Source organism: Mercenaria mercenaria, chromosome 8 (assembly GCF_021730395.1).
Source record: "Mercenaria mercenaria strain notata chromosome 8, MADL_Memer_1, whole genome shotgun sequence".
Classification (NCBI taxonomy): Eukaryota; Metazoa; Mollusca; class Bivalvia; order Venerida; family Veneridae; genus Mercenaria; species Mercenaria mercenaria.
This window is the reverse complement of record NC_069368.1, coordinates 68173498-68197743: the sequence shown is the minus strand read 5'-3', so window position 1 is coordinate 68197743 and position 24246 is coordinate 68173498. Positions and strand designations below refer to the sequence as shown.

General features: G+C 35.4%; 1 protein-coding gene across 4 annotated transcripts in view; it reads left to right on the top strand.

The window, feature by feature from the left end:
- The first annotated feature begins 2772 nt into the window (after positions 1 to 2772).
- LOC123566153 (activated RNA polymerase II transcriptional coactivator p15-like) overlaps positions 2773 to 24246 on the top strand; it is a 32262-nt gene continuing 10788 nt past the window's right edge. Inside the window, exons 1-3 of one of the 4 annotated variants that reach the window (XM_045360036.2) lie at positions 2773 to 2859; positions 21383 to 21451; positions 23907 to 24026. In XM_045360036.2, coding sequence (XP_045215971.2) covers positions 2803 to 2859; positions 21383 to 21451; positions 23907 to 24026 — 246 coding nt within the window. In that variant the 5' untranslated portion in view covers positions 2773 to 2802. Of the gene's footprint in view, positions 2860 to 3204; positions 3262 to 16825; positions 16904 to 17314; positions 17345 to 21382; positions 21452 to 23906; positions 24027 to 24246 lie in introns of those variants that run through there. The other 3 variants (XM_045360034.2, XM_045360032.2, XM_045360035.2) reach the window with 3 other exon arrangements.

The following is a 24246-nucleotide window of genomic DNA, read 5'->3' as shown; positions in this document are numbered from 1 at the left end:
CCATTCCTAATTACCTTATCTTTTGTATTGAAGATGGATTTCCGACCGATAGTTTAACTTTTTTCTAGGCTGGATCTTTCAATAGAGCCAAATATGCACTAGTTTTGTCTTTGCCTACGGACTGCGACTAAGCTTTCTGCATGTTGTCTCTCTGTATGTGTTTTCGAAGAGAGAGAAGGGTGATGATTGATGATATTCATTAATTTAAATAGATGACTCCTTTCAAAATATATGTATTATTGACTGGTGTTCGTCATATTTAATTGGAAGTTAGGTTTTACATCATATATTTATAAATTAAGCATCATTTCTAAGCCGATTTTATAGTTTTCCTTACTTCCATAGAAAAACCATTACAGAGAACTGATGTCGATACTCATCACAGAACCAGTTTATACATTTGTTATGATTTAGAAACAACGATACGTCTTTGGCATTTTTTTTCACTAAACACTAGTTTGTCAAGTTACGTGAACATTCAGTTATTTTATTACGCTTAATTTAACTGGCCGATGATCGCTCACGGTTAACGTCCAAATTTAGTCCTTTTGTTAAAAAAAAGTATTCAATGATTTCTTGCCGAACATTTGTTAATTTTATATTCAGTTTCTAAGTATTACGACCAATGATATAAAATTGCACACCCATCGGGAAAAATAAGCGGGAAAAGTTCTTACATAGACTCTATTCCACTTAGCTTGTGACTTAGCTCAGGGAGATTCGCCCACTTGCTATTTGTGAGACTACAAATAGTGTGAATATCTAACTATTTATAGTAATCTTTTTCCGTAAATACTTGGGATACATTAAATAAATATTGTAAATCATTCGGTAGTTTATTATAAGGACTTCCATAAATATATATACCTGTAAGGTATCTACACCTACGTTAATTAATACACTGCAGAATCAGAGGACGGTTATATGCAGAGACGCAAGTCATATGAAAAGTTACTAAAAGTGAGAAATATCTCATGAAGTGTAAGAAAAGACTACAGAGCTATGGCTAAAACAAATTTGAAGATAAAATAAATGGTACAGTAGCAAGTCGCTCAACAAATGTACCAGGACTGGGTCTGGACTGTACATTGTTTAGGAAGGTTTTCTACGGACGAATTGTTCTTCACCAAATATTGCCTGACATTACCATCTCTCAAAAAGGAGTCATTAAATTATTATCAAATGTAAATCCCCATAAAGCTTAATTCTGGTGGGATAAATGCTAAAAACTTGACAGAATGTAAAGAAAGTGCATCTCCTATTCTGAGTATAGTTTTTAATAAGTCACTTGCAGAAGGCAAAATCCCATTAATAGACTGGAAACGACATGTGTGCTCGCTCTTTTAAAACTTGTGTCTGTTGTAAAATACTTGAACATGTCCTCTTTAGCAACTCAATGTCTTTTCTGGAAAGTAACAAATCTCATATGATTTGCAACTTAACTTTAACGTTATTGTGAAACTCGACCCATATTCTTTCTCTCTCGGTCTGGAACAACTGATACGTGTTAGACCTTCCTGCTCTTGATTTTCTGCGTAGAATTATAAAGAATAGCTCTTTTAAAGTAAAAGAACGTGCTTATAAAGCAACAGTAAGGCTATATGGGACTGTGTTCTTTCATTTTACAAGTTTTATTTTTTACGCAGAAAAATCAAACTGAAAAACAAATCATCAGAAATTAATTGGCCACCGTTAGAAGAACTAGACGGCTCATTTAATAACGTTCTGTAAGTAGTCCATCGTGCAGTAAATATATATATATATATATCCGAAAAATAAAAAAACAATTTATCAATAACCCGCTGATTCAAGGTATGGACATGGTAATACATACAGCTTCAGACACATTGCAACATCCAAAAATTCCTACAAATATTCATTTTATCCTAGAACAGTAGGAACTGAGTGGACCGTCTATTTTGCCCTCAGTCGCACACACTAAAGCCACAATTGACTCCTCCAAAGCGGTTGTCACTGTGCATACTCTAATCTCTGCCTCCAGTTTGTAAATAGCAACCAGTGTAAAAAGTTCTAATCATGTAATTTTTTGAAGTTTTATTGTTCGACCATTGCACAAATTTAATGAAGTAAAAAACAACACTGAACAAAATTTGATCAGCGCGTGTATTTAACCTTCACTTTTATCATTAAAGTATGAATCAATTGGAGATTGTAAGTGTGTGGGTGAATGATAACTTGTCTATAAAAATTAGACCCCAAAACGCCGAGAACTCCAAAACGGTCCTTATAAATGTGAGTGTAATAGGTTATAATGCAGTAATTTGGTCCAAAATGTGCTTCCGTGGTGTAGTCGAAAGAAGTCCCTAATAAATAGATCCTAATTTTTCCATTTTTCGCGCATTTGCGCGTAAATCGGGGGCCAAATGGGCATTATTTCACTCGTGGAATGAATTTTACATAAAATAGGACAGGTTTCATGCTAATACTCGCATGTTTTCGAGTTGTTTACTTGAAAACGAAAGTAGGGTGTTTATTCTGCGGACCGCTTTCTGAAATGCGGCAATATGAGGGTACCTGATTTCAGTTGACTTGCATTTCACTGCATACTATTCAACACCCCTTTTTCTTTTCGTTTTCTTGAAGCAAATGTATGGATATCTTGTGGAAAATAGGTCTACGACGGAGTGAAAATCTAGAAACTGTAACAAAATTGGTCTGAAGTAGCTGAATTTTATATGAAACAAAGAACAATTTCTTTTATTGGTATATAGCCTAATATGCTATTAACAATTGGTGGCTTAGTACCTTAATACAAGTAATCTATACATCCGTGCTATTTTTATGAAGACAGTTTTCTCGCGGACTTTCGCCGAGTGTCAGAATAACGAATTAAAGAAGGTTACACAATCTGTCTGTCATTTCTTTAGCTAAAAATAATTTTTGTTATTATCTGTATGACTTTGATCGGTTGTCGTTGTTTTTTAATAGCGAAATTACAATATTTCTTCAAAACTGATTAGCTCTATGTTCGGATATTAGTAGAATTTCGGATACTGTATAAATTCGCCAAACAGAACATAGTTTTGATGATCGGTCGAGAGCTAAACGATTTTTATGATATCAATAATTAGGTGAAAAAAAATTGTTCGTTTCCGGTATTCCAACCTACCCTAAATTTTTGGTTCGACACTAAATGGAGAAAATTTTTTCCAACTTTTTGACAGAAAGTTACAAAACTGCACTTGTTCTGCTTTAAACATGGCCATTGATGTTAGAAATCAAATTACTGATGCTCTAAAGGTATAAACCCCTTATTTGTATTCATTTTTGGACACAAAAATAATTTCCGAAAGGAAGTGTCTAGCCGTCCGGTAACAGGACACCTAGCCTGCGTTCTAGCCGTCCGGTTATCGGACGACTAGCAAATCCTCGGGGGAGTTTCTAGATGTCCGGTAATAGATTTCCAAATGAATAAATAATAATTTTATATAGTTTTAATGTTATTTACTTAAGATATCGATAGTTATCAGCAAACAAAATTTTGAGTGAATACATATTGAAGATTTACAATAAATCACTGCATTAATCAGCTGATAAAACGGAAGTTTGCCGAAATCAATAATGGCAAGATCGCCATGACGTCACTCATTAAAATCTGTTCATCTGATGGCTTTTATTTTCGGAATATTTAAATTTTAACAACTTTTTCACTGGATTTTCAAAATTAAAACAGTTTTGAAATAGATTCTACTTACAATTTTTATATTTAGTATTCAAATATTTTTTAATGAATAACTGTTTCAAATGACATTTAATTTCAATAGCGGCAGTGTGATGTTCAAAACTTTTAGTAAAACAGTAGTTAAGTGTTTATAATTAATCCATTTTATTTTTGAAATAATGTCAAAATTAATAATGAATTGCTTGTTTTATAAGCTTTCTATTCTTCAAAACAAATATATTTTGTGTTTTAAGAATTAAAGTTTAGGCTGTTAGAAAAACATCACTTATACAAAATAACATGGACGTTCGGCGAACAGTGTTTTATCATTTCTAAATATAGAATATCAACGGATTTGTATACAAACACGATATCATTCGTTTTATTGACTGAAATGTCAGATTTATAAGTATTGATATCTTAAGTAAATAACATTTAACACTATATAAAATCATTATTAATTCATTAAGAAATCAATTACCGGACGGCTAGAAAATCACCTGAGGATTTGCTAGTCGTCCGGTAACCGGACGGCTAGAACGCAGGCTAGGCGTCCGGTTACCGGACGGCTAGACACTTCCTTTCCGAAAAGTCCCACTTAATAAAAAAAGGCAGTGGCTAGTGAACCGTCACCGGTGCAGCAGACCCGAGGTGTGACGGTGCAGCAGACCTGAGGTCTAGTGCACTGCATTTTTGTTACATATAAAATATAGCCTTTCTTTGAAGTATAATTATAACATTTTGTCACCAGGAATATTTATGACCATTATTAAAAGAATGAAGTAAGATAAGTATTGACTTACCTTTTATTTTACCGATATTTCTCAACCCGCTATCTTCATTCTTCGGCAATAGTATTATCCACCATTTACTATGGTATTTCCAATTGAAAACATTGTGTCGCTATCGGCAACGGTCTGTTAATAGAAACTTTATTATGGCAGAATGATTTTTAAGAACAGGTTTCAGTAATGACAGAATGCGTTTTTTAGAAAGAAATGATTAATTTTGAATTTTCATAAATTGCATACTAGTATATCTATATCAATTTAAGATTAGTTGCTGTCTGTATTTGGTTACATCAAAATTTAAATCCGAACTTAATTTCATATTTGCTATCTCATGATCAGAGCTGCCAACACAAAAGACAAACAAGCCCAATCCAATCATTAAATACCTTAAACAAGCAACCCAACAACGCCTTTTTGTAGACCTCCATTCATTGTATTAATTCAATCTTTATAGTCTTTTACAGTTTTTATCATGGATTTCGTGAGATGTAGTTTCAATGTTGGCAAAAAGCCGGTCAATATGAGCAGGGTTTCCACTGGCCCCAATTTTTTTTCCGCCACAAAATATCGAAGTCAACGACACACAGGGGGAGGGAGCATCCAGTGAGTGTATTCTCCAACACAATGTGCATGTTGCAACAATTTGTCATTTATACAGTTTTTCATTATTTGATTGTAAAACTTATTGGGGGATGGTGGGGTAGGGGGCTCTCCCCTTGGAAATTTTTGAAATACAGGCATGAAATGAAGGTGCATTTTTATGTTCAAAATTTTGAGATAATGGAGAGGTTAGTACCCTTTTGATAAGGGGGTGGGGGTCAGGGGGCTTTCCCCCTGGGACATTTTGAAATACAGGTATGAAATGATGGCCTCTGGTGCATTTTAAGGTCCAAAATTTTGAGGTAAAGGAGGGGATCCGATAGTACCTTCTTTATGAGTGGGGTGTCAGAGAGTTTTCCCCTTGGAAAAAAAAAATAAAATGCAGGTATGGAATGGTGGCCTCTGGTGTGTTTCTTGGTCTAAATTTTGAGAAAATATTATTATTTCTTTGCCAAAATAACAGGGTACTTCTCAGCAAAAATTAAAAAATACATTTGCATAGGTAGGCTTCTCTGAATGACCAAAATTAATCGGAAATTGGGGTCCAAAATTGTGTGACAAACGTAAAAAAAGCAATCAAGCCTAGCATTATTTATAAAATGAAAATTTATAACTTATTTTCTATGGCCAGAGTTAATTTTTACCGTTGATTCCTGCTTGTTTTCGCAGTTTTTCATTAGAATTTGCCAAAATCAATCCACGATCATGATTATTAAAAATTATTGGAATTTATCGCGGATGTCCCGTCAGTCGTTCATTCTGAAGTTTTGCTACAAAATATAACTTAGAAATGGCTACTTTGACACTACTTTCGTGATTCCGCTTGTTAAAACGTATAAATCAGCTATCATTGTCTTTTAATTCAGTCCGTGAAACATGACTTTCATTTGTTTACTACCGCGCCATATTACTTCAATCAACGATGACATATGTAAAGGCAGAGCTTAATAATTTTGCCGATAAAATACGTCACGCGTTCTACATCCAAAGCTGTCATTGGTTTATCACATGTTAAAATTAAAGTCAAAGATCGAGAGGCACGTGGCAGCTTGTGTAATTGATGCCGAATCGCTAATCCCTCGCTTGGTGACACACTGTGTATTGTGTATCATGAACGGAAACGCCCGCAGGTTATATTGATTTTTAAGGCAAGACAGAGAGTAGTTAAGACAGAGAAATACACATTTTTCGCCAATTTTTTATTTTTTTCGCCATTGGCGACTTGGGCGAATTGCAGCGGAACCCTGATATGAGTATTGACCGTGCCGGCGGTCAATACTGGTTAAAACCGGTCAATACTGGTCAATTCAATACTATGGTCACTCTTGGGTGGTCAGTACTGGTTTATGCAACACTTTTACATATTAATGTACATTCACAGATTAGCACTGGCTGTAAAAGTAATGTAAAAATAATAAATTTGAATAATATAAAATTTTGTTCAATAAAAAGTATAGTGGTCAATACTGGTCGATTCACTTTTGGTCCTTGGCAATGTGTCCTAAATTTTCAGGTCAGGTTCAGATTTGGACAATACATGTATACTTAGAATGGTCAGTGGTCAATACTAGTTTATTCAATGCTTTTATCTTCTTACAGTAGCCTTTATTTTGATTTAATTAAAGATTTTATTACTATAAATTACACTCATTGAAATGGGCAGTACTGGTCAATTCAAATTTTGGTCCCATGCAATATCCCTGATCAATACATATAAAAGTGGTCAATACTGGTCAGTTGAATACTTTGATTGCATAAATTATTTTTTAAAATAAAGTTACCATGTTCAAGCATCTCAATAATTCAGGGGTGTAAAATTTTTTTTCACACCAATCGCCCTGCAGGACTAGTAGCCAGTAATATCTACTCGCCCTTAGCGAACAGCCACTCGCCCTAATAATTGACACTTTTAATACTGTCACTTTTATGAAAGGAGTATTATGTTCAATAGTATTATTTCCCGAAAAATATTTATTTTTAAAAGTGTCTAAAATATTGGACACAGTAGCCTAAAGTGTCATCGTCCATCCACCCGTGTTGAAAGAGAGAAAAAAAACGTTAAGATTATCGGTAATTATTCAGTGGATAAACTAAGTAATTGACATTGTTTTCATGATCAATTTACATCTCCTCAAAGAGCTAAAAGAAGTGTGTCAGTATCTTGACATCTGAAGTGGAGATCAAAGCGGTATTTTTGCTCGAGATTGTCATGGCATTACGTCATGTTTTCGCGCCATGTAACACATCACTGTCTGATCATACCGCATCGGTTCTTAAAATTGCTGAGAAATAGAAATCAATAAAAAGTTTCTTCTTTAATTTGTTATCAAAAGCGAATGTGCTATATCCCGTATAAAAGGTAAATGTCTCAAACGATAGTTACTATAGCGGATATAATACCTCTGTGACCTATTTGCCCTCGAGGAATTTACATTATTGTTTGACAAGAAAAACTTTTAAAGTGTTGGTCAAAAAATACATGTACAAAGATTCATTTAAAACTTATTAAAAACCGCAATGACATCACATTGCTTTATTTTAAAATCGCATTTCTATTTACGTTCACGGGGTCACGTAACCTATTGTAACGATTACTGAATGCATAAAGGGAAGTAATTGCATTAATATGCAAATTTGTAAACCTGACAATTGTACATATTGTAATATGCACATTAAATCACCTTTGGTGATGAGCTAGCTTTTCACTGACGGGATTTGTGTGGCACTAAAACGTTACAAATGGTGGCAGCGGTGGGATGAAGTCAACTGCCGGACTGGAGTTGCCTTACCCATGTATTTCCTAGGCCAAATCTCGGGACGAGATTTCTCGGAGGGGAAAGTAATGTAACGATTACTGAATGTATAAAGGGAAGTAATTGCATTAATATGCAAATTTGTAAACCTGTCAATTGTACATATTGTAATATGCACATTAAATCACCTTTGGTGATGAGCTAGCTTTTCACCAACAGGATTTGTGTGGCACTGAAACGTTACACTATTCTGTCGCACTGACAAAAATCGGTTTGCCAAAAATCGTTTTACTCCATGTATTGAAATTGCTGCCGCTTTTTCATTATTTAAGATTTTTTTATTCTATTTTTTGTACTTTCTGGTCAAAAGTCTGAATTTTATGCCCAGAGTATTCATCATTTATTTACTTATAGAAAGAAATAAGTAACTAAGATCGCGCTGTTTGAATTTTTACAAATGATTATATGAAAATTCGACCGTTTTTATAGAATTTTGCCTACATTTCTGTCGATATCTTACTAAAATCATTATAGAATTCAAACAGTATTATTTCTCAAGAGGTGTTGAAAACTTGAAGCGAAAATGTTAAAAAATGAATGCACTACGCATGGTTTTGTGTACGTGTCGATGTAAATTAGATATTACGATAGGTCGCACGTGCTTGTGGAATGGAAAATTACCGGCATGACGTTTTGATATCTTTACGATTCGCGGGTAAATTCCAGTCAATCTAGGTAGCGACTGAACCATCTCAAAGTTTGTTGACGTTTTGGAGATGTAATTTCTGAATTTTGGTAAAGTAACTTAGTAAGGACGTAAAAAACGACTCGCCCGATCAGTCGAGTATACAGCGAGGTCCACTCGTCCTACTCAGACTTTAACTCGCCAATGCGAGCGGGCGAGTGGAATTTTACACCCCTGTAATAATACAGTGGGATTATTGATCATGACAGATAATTAGTGACTAGATAGCCAGGCCTGCAACATTATAATCTATTGTATATTATATGACATGGTGTCAATTAGACAATGTGACAGTTGCTACCAAAACACAATTAAACCACTTCCATGTAAGGGTCAAGGTGTTCGCAGCAATTTTTCATTAAATTATTTATACCAGTAAAAATAATTAAATGTATCACTTGTGAATCAAACACTTACTGCTGCAGTTTATGAAATACTTTCTACAAATTAAGTTTAGTTAAATTAGCAGTTTTTCCACTTATTGTGACATTTTTGTAGAAAAATAATATATCTTTGTAATCTAATCTAACAGAAAATGTTTAATGACCAGTATCAACCAGTACTGACCAATCGACCACTTCTGACCAATTTGGGAGTACTGATTTGGTTGCTTTAGCTAGGTAATAATGCCTGCATTCACCCCAAATGCTCTTAAACAGTCATTATTTAACTGTTCATAAACTGTAAAATATCTTAACAATCAGTATTGACTAATTGACCAGTATTGACCAATCGACAAGTATTGACCGGTATTGACCACTTCAGGGAGTATTGACTGGGGCGGTTTTAACCGGTTAAAACCGCTGGTTAAAACCGGGGGTGGTTTTAACCGCCCAACATTGTGTAGTTTATCTTATAATTAATAATAGATATCTATAACAAATATTGAAATTATAAACAGTTTTCACCGTACATGTACATTATGAAATATTTGCTTGCAAGATGTCAATATTTCTGAATAACAGGTTCCATGGAGAATTAATTGGTGCCTGAATTGTCACTGACATTATAAATCTGAAATTAAGATTGAATTTCAATTTGATATATGTACATATGTATGTCCATATACACAGACAATAATTTATCTTATATATGCAACTTAAATTGACAAAATATATGTAATTTACGAGAATTAAAAAAGATCAATGAAATTTATTCTGTCATTCGGAAATGTCTTAGTAAATGACGTGTAGTACTGTTGCCGAAGAACGAAGATCAGTGCTTTGAAGTAAAACAGTAAATTAATAGGTAAATCAAGGTTTATCTTTTTTCATTCTTTCAATTATGTTCTTGCATATTACTGGTAAAAATATCTTTTAATTAAACTTTATGTAAATGCTATATTTTATATATAACAAAAATGACGGTGCACTACAGTAGACCTCAGGTCTGCTGCACCGGTGACGGTTCACTAGCCACAGCCTAAAAAAAATTTTTTAAAAAAAATTCCGACCTTCCTACCCTAATTTTTTTTAGCATGTTACGAGAAACAAAGAATTTTTTTGTAGGCCTTATGTGTATCATGATTTTTATTATCAGTAATTACAAAATTAAATTGCCGTTTTGCATTTACTCTTAAGGGGGAATAAATTAGTAGCCTGACAGAATTTTCTGGTTGCGGTCGTCTGGTTGCTCCTGGGCTAGGGACGTGCGATTTCTGTTTCTGGAACATTTGAGATACATTTAGGTCTTAATAATTTACCCATGCAAAGGAAATTCTTATTATTAGCTAACATTGCACTCCAGTCAAAGAGTAAAATTTATCAGACCATGATAATTTGTTTAATAATTGGAAGTGGCTATTTGTACGGTAGCCTGCGGGGCTATTCCTACGGCTCTCCCATCCCATATGAATAGTGAAATAGCCCGCAGATGGCTATTTGTACAGCTCCTATGAAAGTTTTGTATTGCATTGTACTGAATTCATTCAACTGGTATATTTTGGAACAAGTTCTTTCCTTTCTTCAATAAATGACATATTTATTATTCACACTATTATCATATATATCTATACATGTATATCATTCAATGACAACAATATTGCACATAGACATAAATTAGCCTTTTCCTGTATTCGAAATCGCTTCCTATTTCTTTTTTTAGCTCACCTGTCACATAGTGACAAGGTGAGCTTTTGTGATCACCCTTCGTCGGTCGTGTGTCCGTGCGTGCGTGCGTCCGTCAACAATTTCTTGTCTGCACGATAGTGGTTTCATCGTCAGACCGTATGTCCGTCCATGCGTCTCGTGCATCCGTCCGTGCGTCAACAATTTCTTATCTGCACGATAGTGGTTTCATTTATGGTTTGATTTTAACCAAACTTGCACACAACTTGTATCACCATAAGATCTCGGTTCCTTTCTTGAACTGGCCAGATCCCATTACAGGTTTCAGAGTAATGGCCCCTGAAAGGGCCAGAATTAGCTATTTTGACCTTGTCTGCACAATAGCAGCTTTATTATGTCTCCCCCAGGAGACATATTGTTTTTGCTCTGTCCGTCCGTCCGTCTGTCCGTCCGTCACACTTCATTTCCGAGCAATAACTGGAGAACCATTTCACCTAGAACCTTCAAACTTCATAGGGTTGTAGGGCTGCTGGAGTAGACGACCCCTATTGTTTTTGGAGTCACCTCATCAAAGGTCAAGGTCACAGGGGCCTGAACATTGATAACCATTTCCGATCAATAACTAGAGAACCACTTGACCCAGAATGTTGAAACTTCATAGGATGATTGGTCATGAAGAGTAGATGAGCCCTATTGATTTTGGGGTCACTCCGTCAAAGGTCAAGGTCACAGGGGCCTAAACATTGAAAACCATTTCCGATCAATAACTTGAGAACCACTTGACCCAGAATGTTGAAACTTCATAGGATGATTGGTCATGAAGAGTAGATGACCCGTATTGATTTTGGGGTCACTCCGTCAAAGGTCAAGGTCACAGGGGCCTGAACATTGAAAACCATTTCCAGTCAATAACTAGAGAACCACCTGACCCAGAATGTTGAAACTTGATAGGATGATTGGTCATAAAGAGTAGATGACCCTTATTGATTATGGGATCACTCCGTCAAAGGTGAAGGTCACAGGGGCCTGAACATTGAAAACCATTTCTGATCAATAACTAGAGAACCACTTGACCCAGAACGTTGAAACTTCATAGGATAATTGTACATGCAAAGTAGATGACCCCTATCGATTTTGGGGTCATTCCATTAAAGGTCAAGGTCACAGGGGCCTGAACATTGAAAACCATTTCCGGTCAGTAACTTGAGAACCACTTGACCCAGAATGTTGAAACTTAATAGGATGATTGATCATAAAGAGTAGATGACCCCTAACGATTTTGGGGTCACTCTGTGAAAGGTCAAGGTCACGGGCCCACACATTGAAAACCATTTCCGGTCAATAACTTGAGAACCACTTGACCCAGAATGATGAAACTTCGTAGGATGATTGGGTATGTAGAGTAGATGAACCCTAACGATTTTAAGGTCACTCTGTTAAAGGTCAAGGCCACAGGGGCCTGAACATGGAAAACCATTTCCAATCAATAACTTGAGAACCTCTCGACCCATAATGTTGAAACTTCATAGGATGATTGTTCATGCAGAGTAAATGACCCTTATTGTTTTTGGGGTCACTCCATTAAAGGTCAAGGTCACAGGGGCCTGAACATTGATAACCAATTCCGATCAATAACTTGAGAACCAATTGACCCAGAATGTTGAAACTTCATAGGATGATTGAACATGCAGAGTAGATTACCCCTATTGATTTTGGGGTCAGTCTATTAAAGGTCAAGGTCACAGTGGCCTGTTCATGTAAAATCATTTTTTGGAAATAACTTGAGAACCACTTGACCTACAATGTTGAAACTTAATAGGATGATTGGACATGCATAGTACATGACCCCTATTTATTTTGAGGTCACTTGATCAAAGGTCAGGGTCACAGGAGCCTGAACAGTGACTTGAGAACCACTAGGCCACGAGTGTTGAAATTTAGCGGGATGACTGGACATTCCAAGTAGATGATCCCTATTGCAGCCAACCATCAGTGTCTCTTTGACTTTCGCTCCTGACCCCTATTGACTTCTTGCCTATAGGACTTTGCATTGGGGGAGACATGCGCTTTTTTACAAAAGCATTTTCTAGTTTATGATTTGATTTTTACCAAACTGGCACACAACTTGTATCACCATAAGATCTTAGCTCCTTTCTTGAACTGGCCAGATCCTGTTATGGGTTCCAGAGTTATGGCCCCTGAAAGGGCCAGAATTAACTATTTTGACCTTGTCTGCACAATAGCAGCTTCATTTATGATTTTATTTTAACCAAACTTGCACACAACTTGTATCACCATAATGATCTTGGTTCCTTTCTTGAACTGGCCAGATTCCATTATGGGTTCCAGAGTGATGGCCCCTGAAAGGGCCAGAATTAGCTATTTTGACCTTGTCTACACAATAGCAGCTTCATTTATGATTTGAATTTAATCAAACTTGCACAAAACTTGTGTCACCGTAAGATCTAGGTTCCTTTCTTGAACCGGCCAGATCCCATAATGGATTCCAGAGTTATGGCCCCTGAAAGGGCCAAAATTAGCTGTTTTGACATTGTCTGCACAATAGCAGCTTCATTTATGACTTGATTTTAACCAAACTTGCACAAAACTTGTATCACCACAAGATCTTAGTTCCTTTCTTGAACTGGCCAGATTCCTTCATGGGTTCCAGAGTTATGGCCCCTTAAAGGTCCAGAATTGGCTATTTTGGCTTTTGCAGCCATATAGAGACTTCATTTATGGTTTTATTTGATACAAACTTCCAAAATATCTTCAACAACAATAAATCTTGGATTCCATGACAAATCAGATCCATTCGTAGGTTCTAGAGTTATTTTATATCTGATTACCTCCCCTGATTGTAATCAAAATGGATTTATATCAGTAAGTACTTATTCATTATTGTCATTAGTTGGACTGAGTCAATGAGAGTAGATAACTATGGACTGATTTTATGTTAAATTACCTCCCTTTATTTCAAATTAAAATGGGTATATCTCCATAACTAATGAAGATACTGATCTGAAATTTCATTTATGTCAACAGATTTATTTGGCAGATCCTTCTTTTGTTAACTTACAATCATTTTTTTTTAATTACTTCCCATTTACGTTACTATAAATAGCTTGTTTTTAGTAACTTTTTTATTATTGCCCGTAGGGAAAAACCGAGACCACTTTTCTGTGGTACAACATGGATGGTACCTCCAATTTTTAGGTGTAATTTGACATATCTGTACCTTGTAAGAATTTTTTTCTTTTTGGTTTAATTTCTTCCCTTTGTTGTTCCTGTCCTTTGGACTTAGATATTTTTTCTGAGGACCTTCTTGTCCTCAAGTGCAATGATAACAGGTGAGCGATATAGGGCCATCGTGGCCCTCTTGTTTGATACAAACTTCCAAAATACCTTCAACAACAAGAAATCTTGGATTCCATGACAAATCAGATCCAATCATAGGTTCCAGAGTTATTTTATATCTGATTACCTCCCCTGATTGTAATCAAAATGGATTTATATCAGTAAGTACTTACAGGACTTATTTGAAATTTCATTATTGTTATTAGTTGACTAAAGACAATCAGGATAGATAACTATGGCTGATTTTTTTCCCGATTACCTCCCTTTATTTAAAATTTAAAATTTGTTATATCTCCATAACTAAGAAGATTCTGATCTGAAATTTCAGTTATTCACAGATTTATTGGCAGATCCTTCTTTTGTCCACTTACAATATTTTTTTTTTAATTACTTCCCTTTTACGTTACTATAAATATCTTATTTTTAGCTCGACTATTCGAAGAATAGTCTAGCTATTCTACTCACCCTGGCGTGGGCGTCGGGGCACACCTTGGTTAAGTTTTTGCATCAAGTACATACAAGCCATCAATTAAGGCATATAGTTTTGAAACTTTTTTTTTCTTTTTCTAGGTCAATTACCAACCTCTCTGGTCAGTCCCATAACTCTGACATTATTTTGAGCAAATTATGCCCCTTTTGGACTTAGAAAATTTTTGGTTAAAGTTTTACATGCAGTTACTATCTCCAAAACTAATGCAGATATTGATTTGAAACTTCACATGTGTCTTCGGGGTTAAAAAACTAGTTGGTAGCAGCAATCCCCTAACTCTGACTTCCATTTTGGCCAATTATGCCCCCTTTTGGACTTAGAAAATTCTGGTTAAAGTTTTGCGTGCAAGTACATACAGCTATTTCTAAAAGGCATATAGATTTGAAACTTATTTTTTCTTTTTCTAGATCAATTACAACCCCCTCACTGGGTCAAGACTCATACTCTGACATGTATTTTGAGCAAATTATGCCCCCTTTTCGACTTAAAAAATTTTTTGGTTAAAGTTTACATGGAAAGTTATTATCTCCAAAACAAATCCCATATTGATTTGAAACTTAACATGTGTCTTCGGGTTAAAATCTAGTTGATAGCAGCAAGTCCCATAACTCTGACCTTCTTTTTGGGCCAAATTGTGCCCCCTTTTGGACTTAGAAAATTCGGGTTTAAAAGTTTTGCGTGCAAGTACATACAGCTATTCTAAAAGGCATATAATTTAAAACTTATTTTTCTTTTTCTAGATCAATTACCAACCCCCACTGGGTCAAGTCCCCATAACTCTGACATGTTTTTTTGAGCAAATTATCCCCCCTTTTAGACTTAGAAAATTTTGGTTAAAAGGGTTTTCATGCAAGTTATTATCTCCAAAACTAATGCTGATATTGATTTGAAATTTTCACATTGTCTTGGGGGTTATAAAACTAGTTGATAGCAGCAAGTCCCAGAACTCTGACCTTCTTTTTGGGCCCAAATTATGCCCCCTTTTTGGATTTAGCAAATTCGGTTAAAGTTTTGCGTGCAAGTACATACAGCTATTACTAAAAAGGGCCGTATAGATTTGAAACTTACTTTTTCTTTTTCTAGATCAATTACTAGCCTCACTGGATCAAGTCCCTAACTCTGGCATGTTTTGGGCAAATTATGCCCCCTTTGACTTTGAAAATTCTGTTAAAAGTTTTTACATGCAAGTTTCTATCTCCAAAACTAATGCAGTATTGAATTGAAATTTCCCACATGTGCCTTCGGGGTTATAAAACTAGTTGATAGCAGCAAGTCCCATAACTGATTTTCATTTTGGTAAAATTAGTCCCCCTTTGAATTTAAAAACTCTTTAGATTTTTAAACCTTTTTGGTAATATTTTCCTGCTTCTGGGACAATATTTCGAATAGTCAAGTTTGGGCTGTCTTACGGACAGCTCTTGTTAGTATCTTTTTTTATTATTGGCCGTAGGGAAAACATGAGACCAGTTTTCTGTGGTACAACATGGATGGTACCTCCAATTTTTAGGTGTATTTTAACATATCTAAACCTTGTAAGATTTTTTTTTCTTTTTGGTTAAATTTCTTCCCTTTGTTGTTCCTGTCCTTTGGACTTAGGTATTTTTTCTGAAGACCTTCTTGTCCTCAAGTGCAATGATAACAGGTGAGCGATATAGGGACATCATGGCCCTCTTGTTTCTTTTTTTTGTCTTCTCTGGATTAAAGAAATCGGGTGAAAATATACCAGTTAAATGCAATACAAAACTGACGTAGGAGCTGTACGAATAGCCAAATGCGGGCTATTTCACTATTCGTACGGGAAAGCTGTAGGAATAGCCTGCAAGGCTATTCCTACAGGACCGTACGGATAGCCACTTCCTTAATAATTTCATTAACAAGACATGATGTAAATTTGCCTGTGCATGCATGGCTTTGTGATTTCATTTAGTCTATGGGTAGTCCAAATTTTGGGACATACATGTAAAACATGATTATTTTTTCCGTCACTTTCCCGTCACGGCTTACGGGGACGGCAACTAAGGAATTATATCGTATTATAGGTCATCCCAGTAAGTCGAGTAAGGCTAGTATTTAGGCAGTACAATTTTTTACTGAAGTTACTTGTCAAAACATTGGCAAGACATTTAAACCATTACCACAATCGGCTTTTAAAGTAGGTCAGATTTGTTTCTTTTATATATAGCTCTTCGTGTTTTACATGTTGTTCTCACTAAAATCAAATAGATGTAACACAAAAATAGCAATAACTTGTATACATATATACAGTATCAACATTCAACCCATGTTAGGGCATGATAAATAAATACAGAATGTATTAAAGGTAGCACAAAAAAGTCTAAATATAGGAAGAAAAAAAATGGCCAGCTATCTGAGATGTGTCTTGAATTTGAAGTATTTCCATCTTCACACATGTAAACCAGTAAGTAAGATATTGACGCTTTACATAAGATCGTTTGGAAGCATCAGTCATTGTGCTTTACAATTTTAACAATTCCAAAGAGATCATCTCTCATTTTTCATGTGATAACAGAAAATAAAACAAACCTGTTATCTGTCTGTGATGCTTTTCGCTGCCAAGATAAATGTAAATAGTATGTTAACCTTGTTTAACATTCCTTTGATTATATGTATTGCACTGTATTATGGCATTTTGAAGTGTAAACAAACAAAATAATAACATAGGATTAAGTCTATGTACAACATTTACAAAACAAACACTAATTCCTTGTTGGCAGAAAGGTAACGCATTTCGTTTCGGACCTTTACATCCTGGGTTTGATTCCCAGACCCGTATAATTTTTATTTTTAAAACTGTGTTTAATTTTTTATTTTTCAGTGAGATTCAATGAAGGCAACTCAAGTTAGTTAATATAGTTCCAACTTTTTCAGTAGCTGAAATAATGATTTTATTAACATGTTTGTTATTATGTTTAAATACATTTCACCTTGAAATGTTATGTAAAATGTTTTTAAAGCTCTGTTGTGTTATTTATCTGCGTGTTAGTTTTATAAGTTATAGGAAATCTTATACTTTACCTTAAACAACAATGTCCTGCCACAATTTCAGTATTGATTACTTTAAACAAAAGTTTATAGTTACTGTCAATTTTATGTAAAAACAATCTTACAAAACAATGAACTATAAGTCAGAAAAAAACAAAGTAAGTAGTCTAAATTAATGCAAAATAACAAAAAATTGGGCTATGCAATAAAATCAGTAAAACGATCGCTTGGAAGCATAGAATGCAACCAAAAAAGAATAATAGCAGACTTGGTTTACTTGTAAGATTCGAACTGTCAAAAAAAATCAGTTCAAAATAATCACAGATACTTCCACTCATCCCGTGCGCCAACAAGTCAAATATTAATCTTACTTTTTATATATTTTGTTTTAAACAAGAATGTCACTGATTGTTTATTTATATACTGCTAAAAAAGAAATGCTGTAATACTGTGTCAGCTTTACCTAAATCATGTTTCAGCCGATGTATATCTCTTTCGCCGATATATATCCTTTTCATATGACATGTTTGTTAAGCATTTTAACTTGACTTTTTAGGAATGAGGCATCATTAGACAGTGTCGAGATCATCTGCTTGCTTTTTTATACGCACGGCAGAAAAATGGGACTATCATCATGATCATGGGAATGCCTTTGGCGGGTGTGTGGGCTGGCTATGTCCACAAAGTTTGTCTGGAGCATTTATTCTTCATTCATGGAGGGATTTTCATGTAACTTGGCACAGATGTTCACCATCATGAGACTGAGTGTCCTTTGCAAGAGCTCGGTCCCTAGGTCTAAGGTCAAGGTCACACTTAGAGGTCAAAGGTCAAATTCAAGAATGACTGTGTGGATTCATGGAGGGATTTTGGTGTAACTTGTCACAAATGTTCACCACCATGAGACAGAGTGTCTTGTGTAAGAACCAGTTCCCTACGTCTAAGGTCAAGGTCACACTTAGAGGTCAAAGGTCAGATACAAGAATGACAACTTTGTCTGGAGCATTTCTCTTTCATGCATGGAGGGATTTTGATGGAACTTGGCACAAATGTTCACCACCTCGAGGCACCCTTGTTTTTAGAATAACTTTCCTTTGTTTTTACTATAAATTGCTTATATTGTAACTTTTTATTACTGGCCGTATTGGAAAATCGAGACCATTTTTCTGTGGTACAACATGCATGTTACATCCAATTTTTAGGTGTATTTTGATCTATCTCTACCTGGTAAGGAGTTTTGTATGGACTGTTTTTAGGATTAAGTTCCCTTTGTTGTTACTATTTGCTATGATGGGCATATATTGTGACATTCTGTCACTCTTGTTTGTGAACTACTAGTTATGGGCTTCAAAGTATATAAGTTCTGAAAATAAATTATTTCTGTAATTTAAAGAAAATTTTTAAGAGAGGACACACTGTCACACACCAACAACTTTGAATTTTTTGAAGAGATTTATTAAAACTAGGCTTGACTAGTTTCCTTCTTCAAAGATCTTTAACTCATATAATTGATATACATAACCTCTTAATTATTCATGAATGTCAGAATTAACTTATATCTTGGTTGTTTTAGTAGGCTCCTGAATGAGCAATCTGTATGAAGACAAAATCAAAATTAATTGTTTGCCGTTTGCCTACCCATCTTTTGGCATTGGGTAGCTAAGTTATTAGTTTTCTTCCCGTTTCAGGTAAGGTTTTTCCAGGTGCCTACCATAAATAAATGTTCTAACTAGTTTTCATTTCATGATAATAAGACTTAAGGAATATTCACAGTTTTACTCAAGTGTCTGCTTGAGCTGTGGTCAGTAGGTCATCTCTTTTGTTTTATAGGTCAAAGGTCAAGGTCACATCAACCTTAAGCTTAAAATCAGTTTTTTTATGGCTAACTAAAGGAAAATTTAGTCTACAATTGTCAAAGTTCATATACATGTAATGACTGCCTATGGTCAATACAAGACCCCTTTTGTTTTGGGGTCAGTTGGTCAAAGGTCAAGGTTGCAGTTACCTTGAGCTGAGAATTGGTTTATTATTTATTATTGAGAAGAAAACGCTTCAGCCTACAGTGGTGAAACGTCATAGGATGATTGCCTGTGGTCATAAGGTGACCCCTATTATTTGTTTAGAGGTCGGTTTTGCAGTAAGTTTGATCTGAAAATAGGTTTCCATTAGATAAGTGAAGAATGATTTGGCCTACGGCAGTCAAAAGTCATAGGATGATTACCTTTTGTCAGTAGATGACCCTTATTGTTTTGGGGTCAGAAGGTCAGAGGTCAAGGTCGCTTTGACCTTGAGCTGAAAATCGGTTTCAGATCAAGAACTAAAGAATGCTTGGCTTACAGTGCTCAAACTTCATTGGATGATTGCCTGTGGTCGGTCTTTAGGTGACCCTTATTGTTTTAGAGTCAGTAGGTCAAATGTCAGTGTTGTGAACTTGACTTGAAAATCGATATCCAATGGAAAATTGAAGAAAACTTTGACTTCCAACTGTTAGACTTCATACAATGATTAACTATTGTCATTAGATTGCCCTTACTGTTTTAAGGGGTCAGTAGGTCAAGATCGTGGTGATCTTGAGCTGAAAATCAGTTTCAGATCTAATACTCAAGAAGGCTGACAGCCGTCAAACTTCATAGGATGATTGCCTATGGTCAGTAGACGACCCTGTTGGTTTGGGGGTAAGTGGATCAAAGGTCAAAGTCACAGTGACCTTGAGACTTAAAATGGTTTCTGCTCAGTAACTAAAGAGCACTGGCCTACAGTCCTCAAATGTAATACTGTAAAATCTGGTAAATAAGCGTATACGCTTACAATAATTTTAGTGACACTTTTATGCGCCTATTTTTGATATGTGCTTATACTTAAGCCAAAACTATGCGCTTATTTTTGATATGCGCCTATAGACAAGCCATGTGCGCCTATTTTTGATATATTAGGAATATTGAAAGTGCTTACCTTGGCTGAGAAAACAAAAATAAAACATGGTCATGAACGTGCGCAGTGAACTACTTCCTTTTATTGCATAGACCTTCAGCAGTTATACATAATAAAATCATAATGAACTTCATAATTTGCAAAATATGGTTAATCTCACGGACCATTCAATAATTGTTTAACACTAAGATTGTAGCATTTTATCCATACTCTTTTCAAAAATTTACAAAAGAATGACAAACTGTTATGACAACGCAAACACCTTTTCTGGTATTCAAACTTAAACTTTAATTTACTGAAAACATTGTTTATTCGTAAAGCATTATTATCGTAAACAGTTATTGTTTATCAGACAAAAGACATTATAATCTGTTAACACCTATCGGCTATTCAAAAGGTAAGAAAACTTGTCACCTGTATTTATGATAAACAATTATCACGGTATAATACCGTTAGTTACGTCTTTTTTCTGCATCTGTTGTTTATTTACCAGTAATCATATATGTGCCTGCTTTCGAGACATAATTAAGGTAAGGGCATGACATGCGCTTATTATCTCATACGGAATAACGGTAAGGCCGTGTGCGCCTACTTTTGATATGCGCTTATATTCGAATATGCGCTTATTTACCAGATTCTACAGTATGATGGATGCCTGTGTTAAGTAGATGACCCCTTTGTTATGGGAATCAGTAGGTCAAAAACTTAGGTCACAGTGGCCTAGAGACTGACTAGCTAACATAATTATGACTAAACTACTTCATTTTGGCATTATTTTCCCCCTTTTAATTTTACGGCGGGAATTTATCCTCCTAACGGGCTGTGCTAACATTCCCTTGATACTTAAAAAAAACACTGTTATAGAGGATAATATCAATTATCAGAAGAAAAAAATCTGCTCGTCCCTATTTAACAGTAATCTAAGAATTAGTGTATATTGACCTTATCTTTTACATTTACTTTTAAGATCCATACTGCAATGCCTAAGTCCAAGGAGTTCATCTCATCCGAGTCTGACACAGATTCTGATTCAGAGGTAGGTGTCAAACAGATCTTCATTCTTTTTAAAGCAGGCCCATTCAAAGGACACATTCCAAATGGTAATATGTGAACCCTTTTCCCAATTTATGTACTATGTTTTAACAAAAATTATATTGCAAATTCTGTGAAAGTTACTAATCAAACAAAAAATAAGTCCATTCATGCTGCTGTATTTTGCATGCAAATTTGATTGTCACAAAGTAATATTTCTCAGTTAAAGAGAGAGAATACATGAATATATCTTGCTTGAGATATGAATTTCCCAACAATTACTGGTTATACCGCTATGTATTTAACTTCCTTGAGCACAAAGTGCTCAGGGTGAGCTTTTGTGATCATTCACTCTCCATATCTGTCTGTCTTCCATCCATCCACACTACTTCAGACCACATCTCCTCAAAAACTACTGGTCAGAATTGCACCAAACTTAGTCAGTAGCATCCTGGCATAGACCTCTATCAAGTTTGTTCACATGATTTAAATTGGCTGCTTTTAGGGGCACGCAGAGCTAGAAATAGAAAAACCTTTATATGACTTCTTCTCATGAACCACATGCTGGATCTTCTACAAATTCGGTCTGTAGCATCAGTATAAGGTCCTCTCCCAATTTTGTTCAATGGGGGTGCTTGGCCCCTTGTAGGGCTGCTACAGTTATAAATAGAACTACATTTGAACAACTTCTTCTCATGAACAGCTAGATGGATCTTCATCAAGCTTGGCCTGTAGCATCATTGTAAGGTCCTCTCCCAATTTTGTTCAAATGGGAATGCTTGACTTTAGAGCTAAAGATAGAAATACCTCTAAACAACTTCTTCTGATGAATTGCTAGATGGATCTTCAGTAAACTTGCCAGGTCTGTTGCACCATTGTAAAATACCTTTGTTCATATGGGGATGCTTGACTTTAGAGCTAAAGATAGAAATGCCATTAAACAACTTCCTCTGATGAAATGCTTGATGAATCCTCATTAAATTGGTCTGTAGTATTATTGTAAGGTCCTCTTCCAAACTGGTTCAAATGGGGACATGCAATCCCCTTTTAGGGGCCACTAGATCGGAATATAGAAATACCTTTAAACAACTTCTTCTCTTGAACCACTGGATATAGATAACCATTAAAAAGAGGCTTTCCACAGCACCCTCAGCCTGCTCCAATGGTCAGTGTGTATTTTTCCACCCAATTTTGAAGACTTTAGAAGCATAATGACAGTGTTTGAACTGTTTCTTATCTGTCACACTAATTTATATAATCAACTTTTACTGACCCTGAAATGTTTGTCACCTGGAGCATTTATCTGTCAGGGGTGTAACTGTTTCAAGTTATCACAGTTTATAACCCATTTAAGTTATTGCTTATATTTTCATAACTTGTTTCAGTTATCATAAAATATTACAAAGCCCTCCTGTGCCAATTCCTCGTTACGCAAGGCTGATAAAGTTTTACGCAAAAGGTTTAAAGCTATAAAACTCTTAGCATCCCATTATGCTTATCAGGTCATGATCAGACTAAAAGAGAATTTGATTAACCACAGATTGCTACTTATTTCACTGTACAGGTCACTTTGTGAGAACAGCAAAAAGACTTTTTTTGAATAACTTACCTGAGTTAACTTATATTTTATAACTAATACAGGTTATAAAATGCTTGAAAAAATAACTGAAATAGGTTACATAACTTAAAACAGTTACACCCCTGACTGTTTATGGTCCTGTTCCAAAGTTGCACACTGTCTAGCCTGTAGAAGCTTTGAAACTCAGGTGAACTACATGTATCTAGGGGCATCATGGCTCTCTTGTCTGCTTAATACTGTAAATGACTATTTCTTCATGCCTAATTTTTACTTAATTTGGTGAGGTAAGTGAACAGTAACAACAATTTAAAATTGAGTAAAGAGAGAGAGAGTGTGTGGGCCTCTGTATCCAAGTTGATAAGGTTTGTGACTGAGTTGTTTGCCCCTCTTGACAGTGGCTATTGTTGAATATGACAGCTTCTTCCTCATTTTATTTTATGTAATGGATCCATTACAACAGCAGTTTCTGTTACTGGCAAGTAACATGTTTTCTGTGTGTGGGATTTTAGCATTTCTCAGGTTAACATGTTGAGCTTTATTTCCCTCAGGAGAATGCCAAATAGCCTAACAAGAATAGGTCATCACAGAAATTGCCGAGTATTATTATGGGTCAACTCCTTTAAACTATAAGAAGTTTTTAATCTTAGTATTACAAGGATTGTGGAGATATTTTCTTTTCAAACACATGTTTAAGTTTTTAAAATTAGCGAGTATGCAAGACTTGACAAATAATTGAAAATAAAAGATTTTTTTTTCAAAATTAAGTACTGGTAAATTCAAAGTAACTGTTGTTTTTTGTTTTTTTAATTTCCGAAAACAATATCCGAATCATAACAAAATGTGAATGACCAAAACAAATATTTATTTTTTGTCATTGAAGCCAAAACCCAAAAAGAAGAAGACAGAGAAAAAAGAAGAAAAAAAGCCAGAGAAAACTGAGTCACCCAAGAAATCATCTGGTGGGGCTGAAAAGGGCCCAGGTGGAGAGATGATGTTTCAGGTATGATTTAATGCCCCAGCAACCTCAGTCCTTGTCCCAACCACCTCAGTCCTTGCCCCAACCACCTCAATCTTTGCCCAAACCACTTCAGTCCTTGTCCCAACCACCTCAGTCCTTGCCCCAACCACCTCAATCTTTGCCCAAACCACTTCAGTACTTGTCCCAACCACCTCAGTCCTTGCCTTTGAAGATGCCAGAGGAGGTTTATACTTTATCTCAT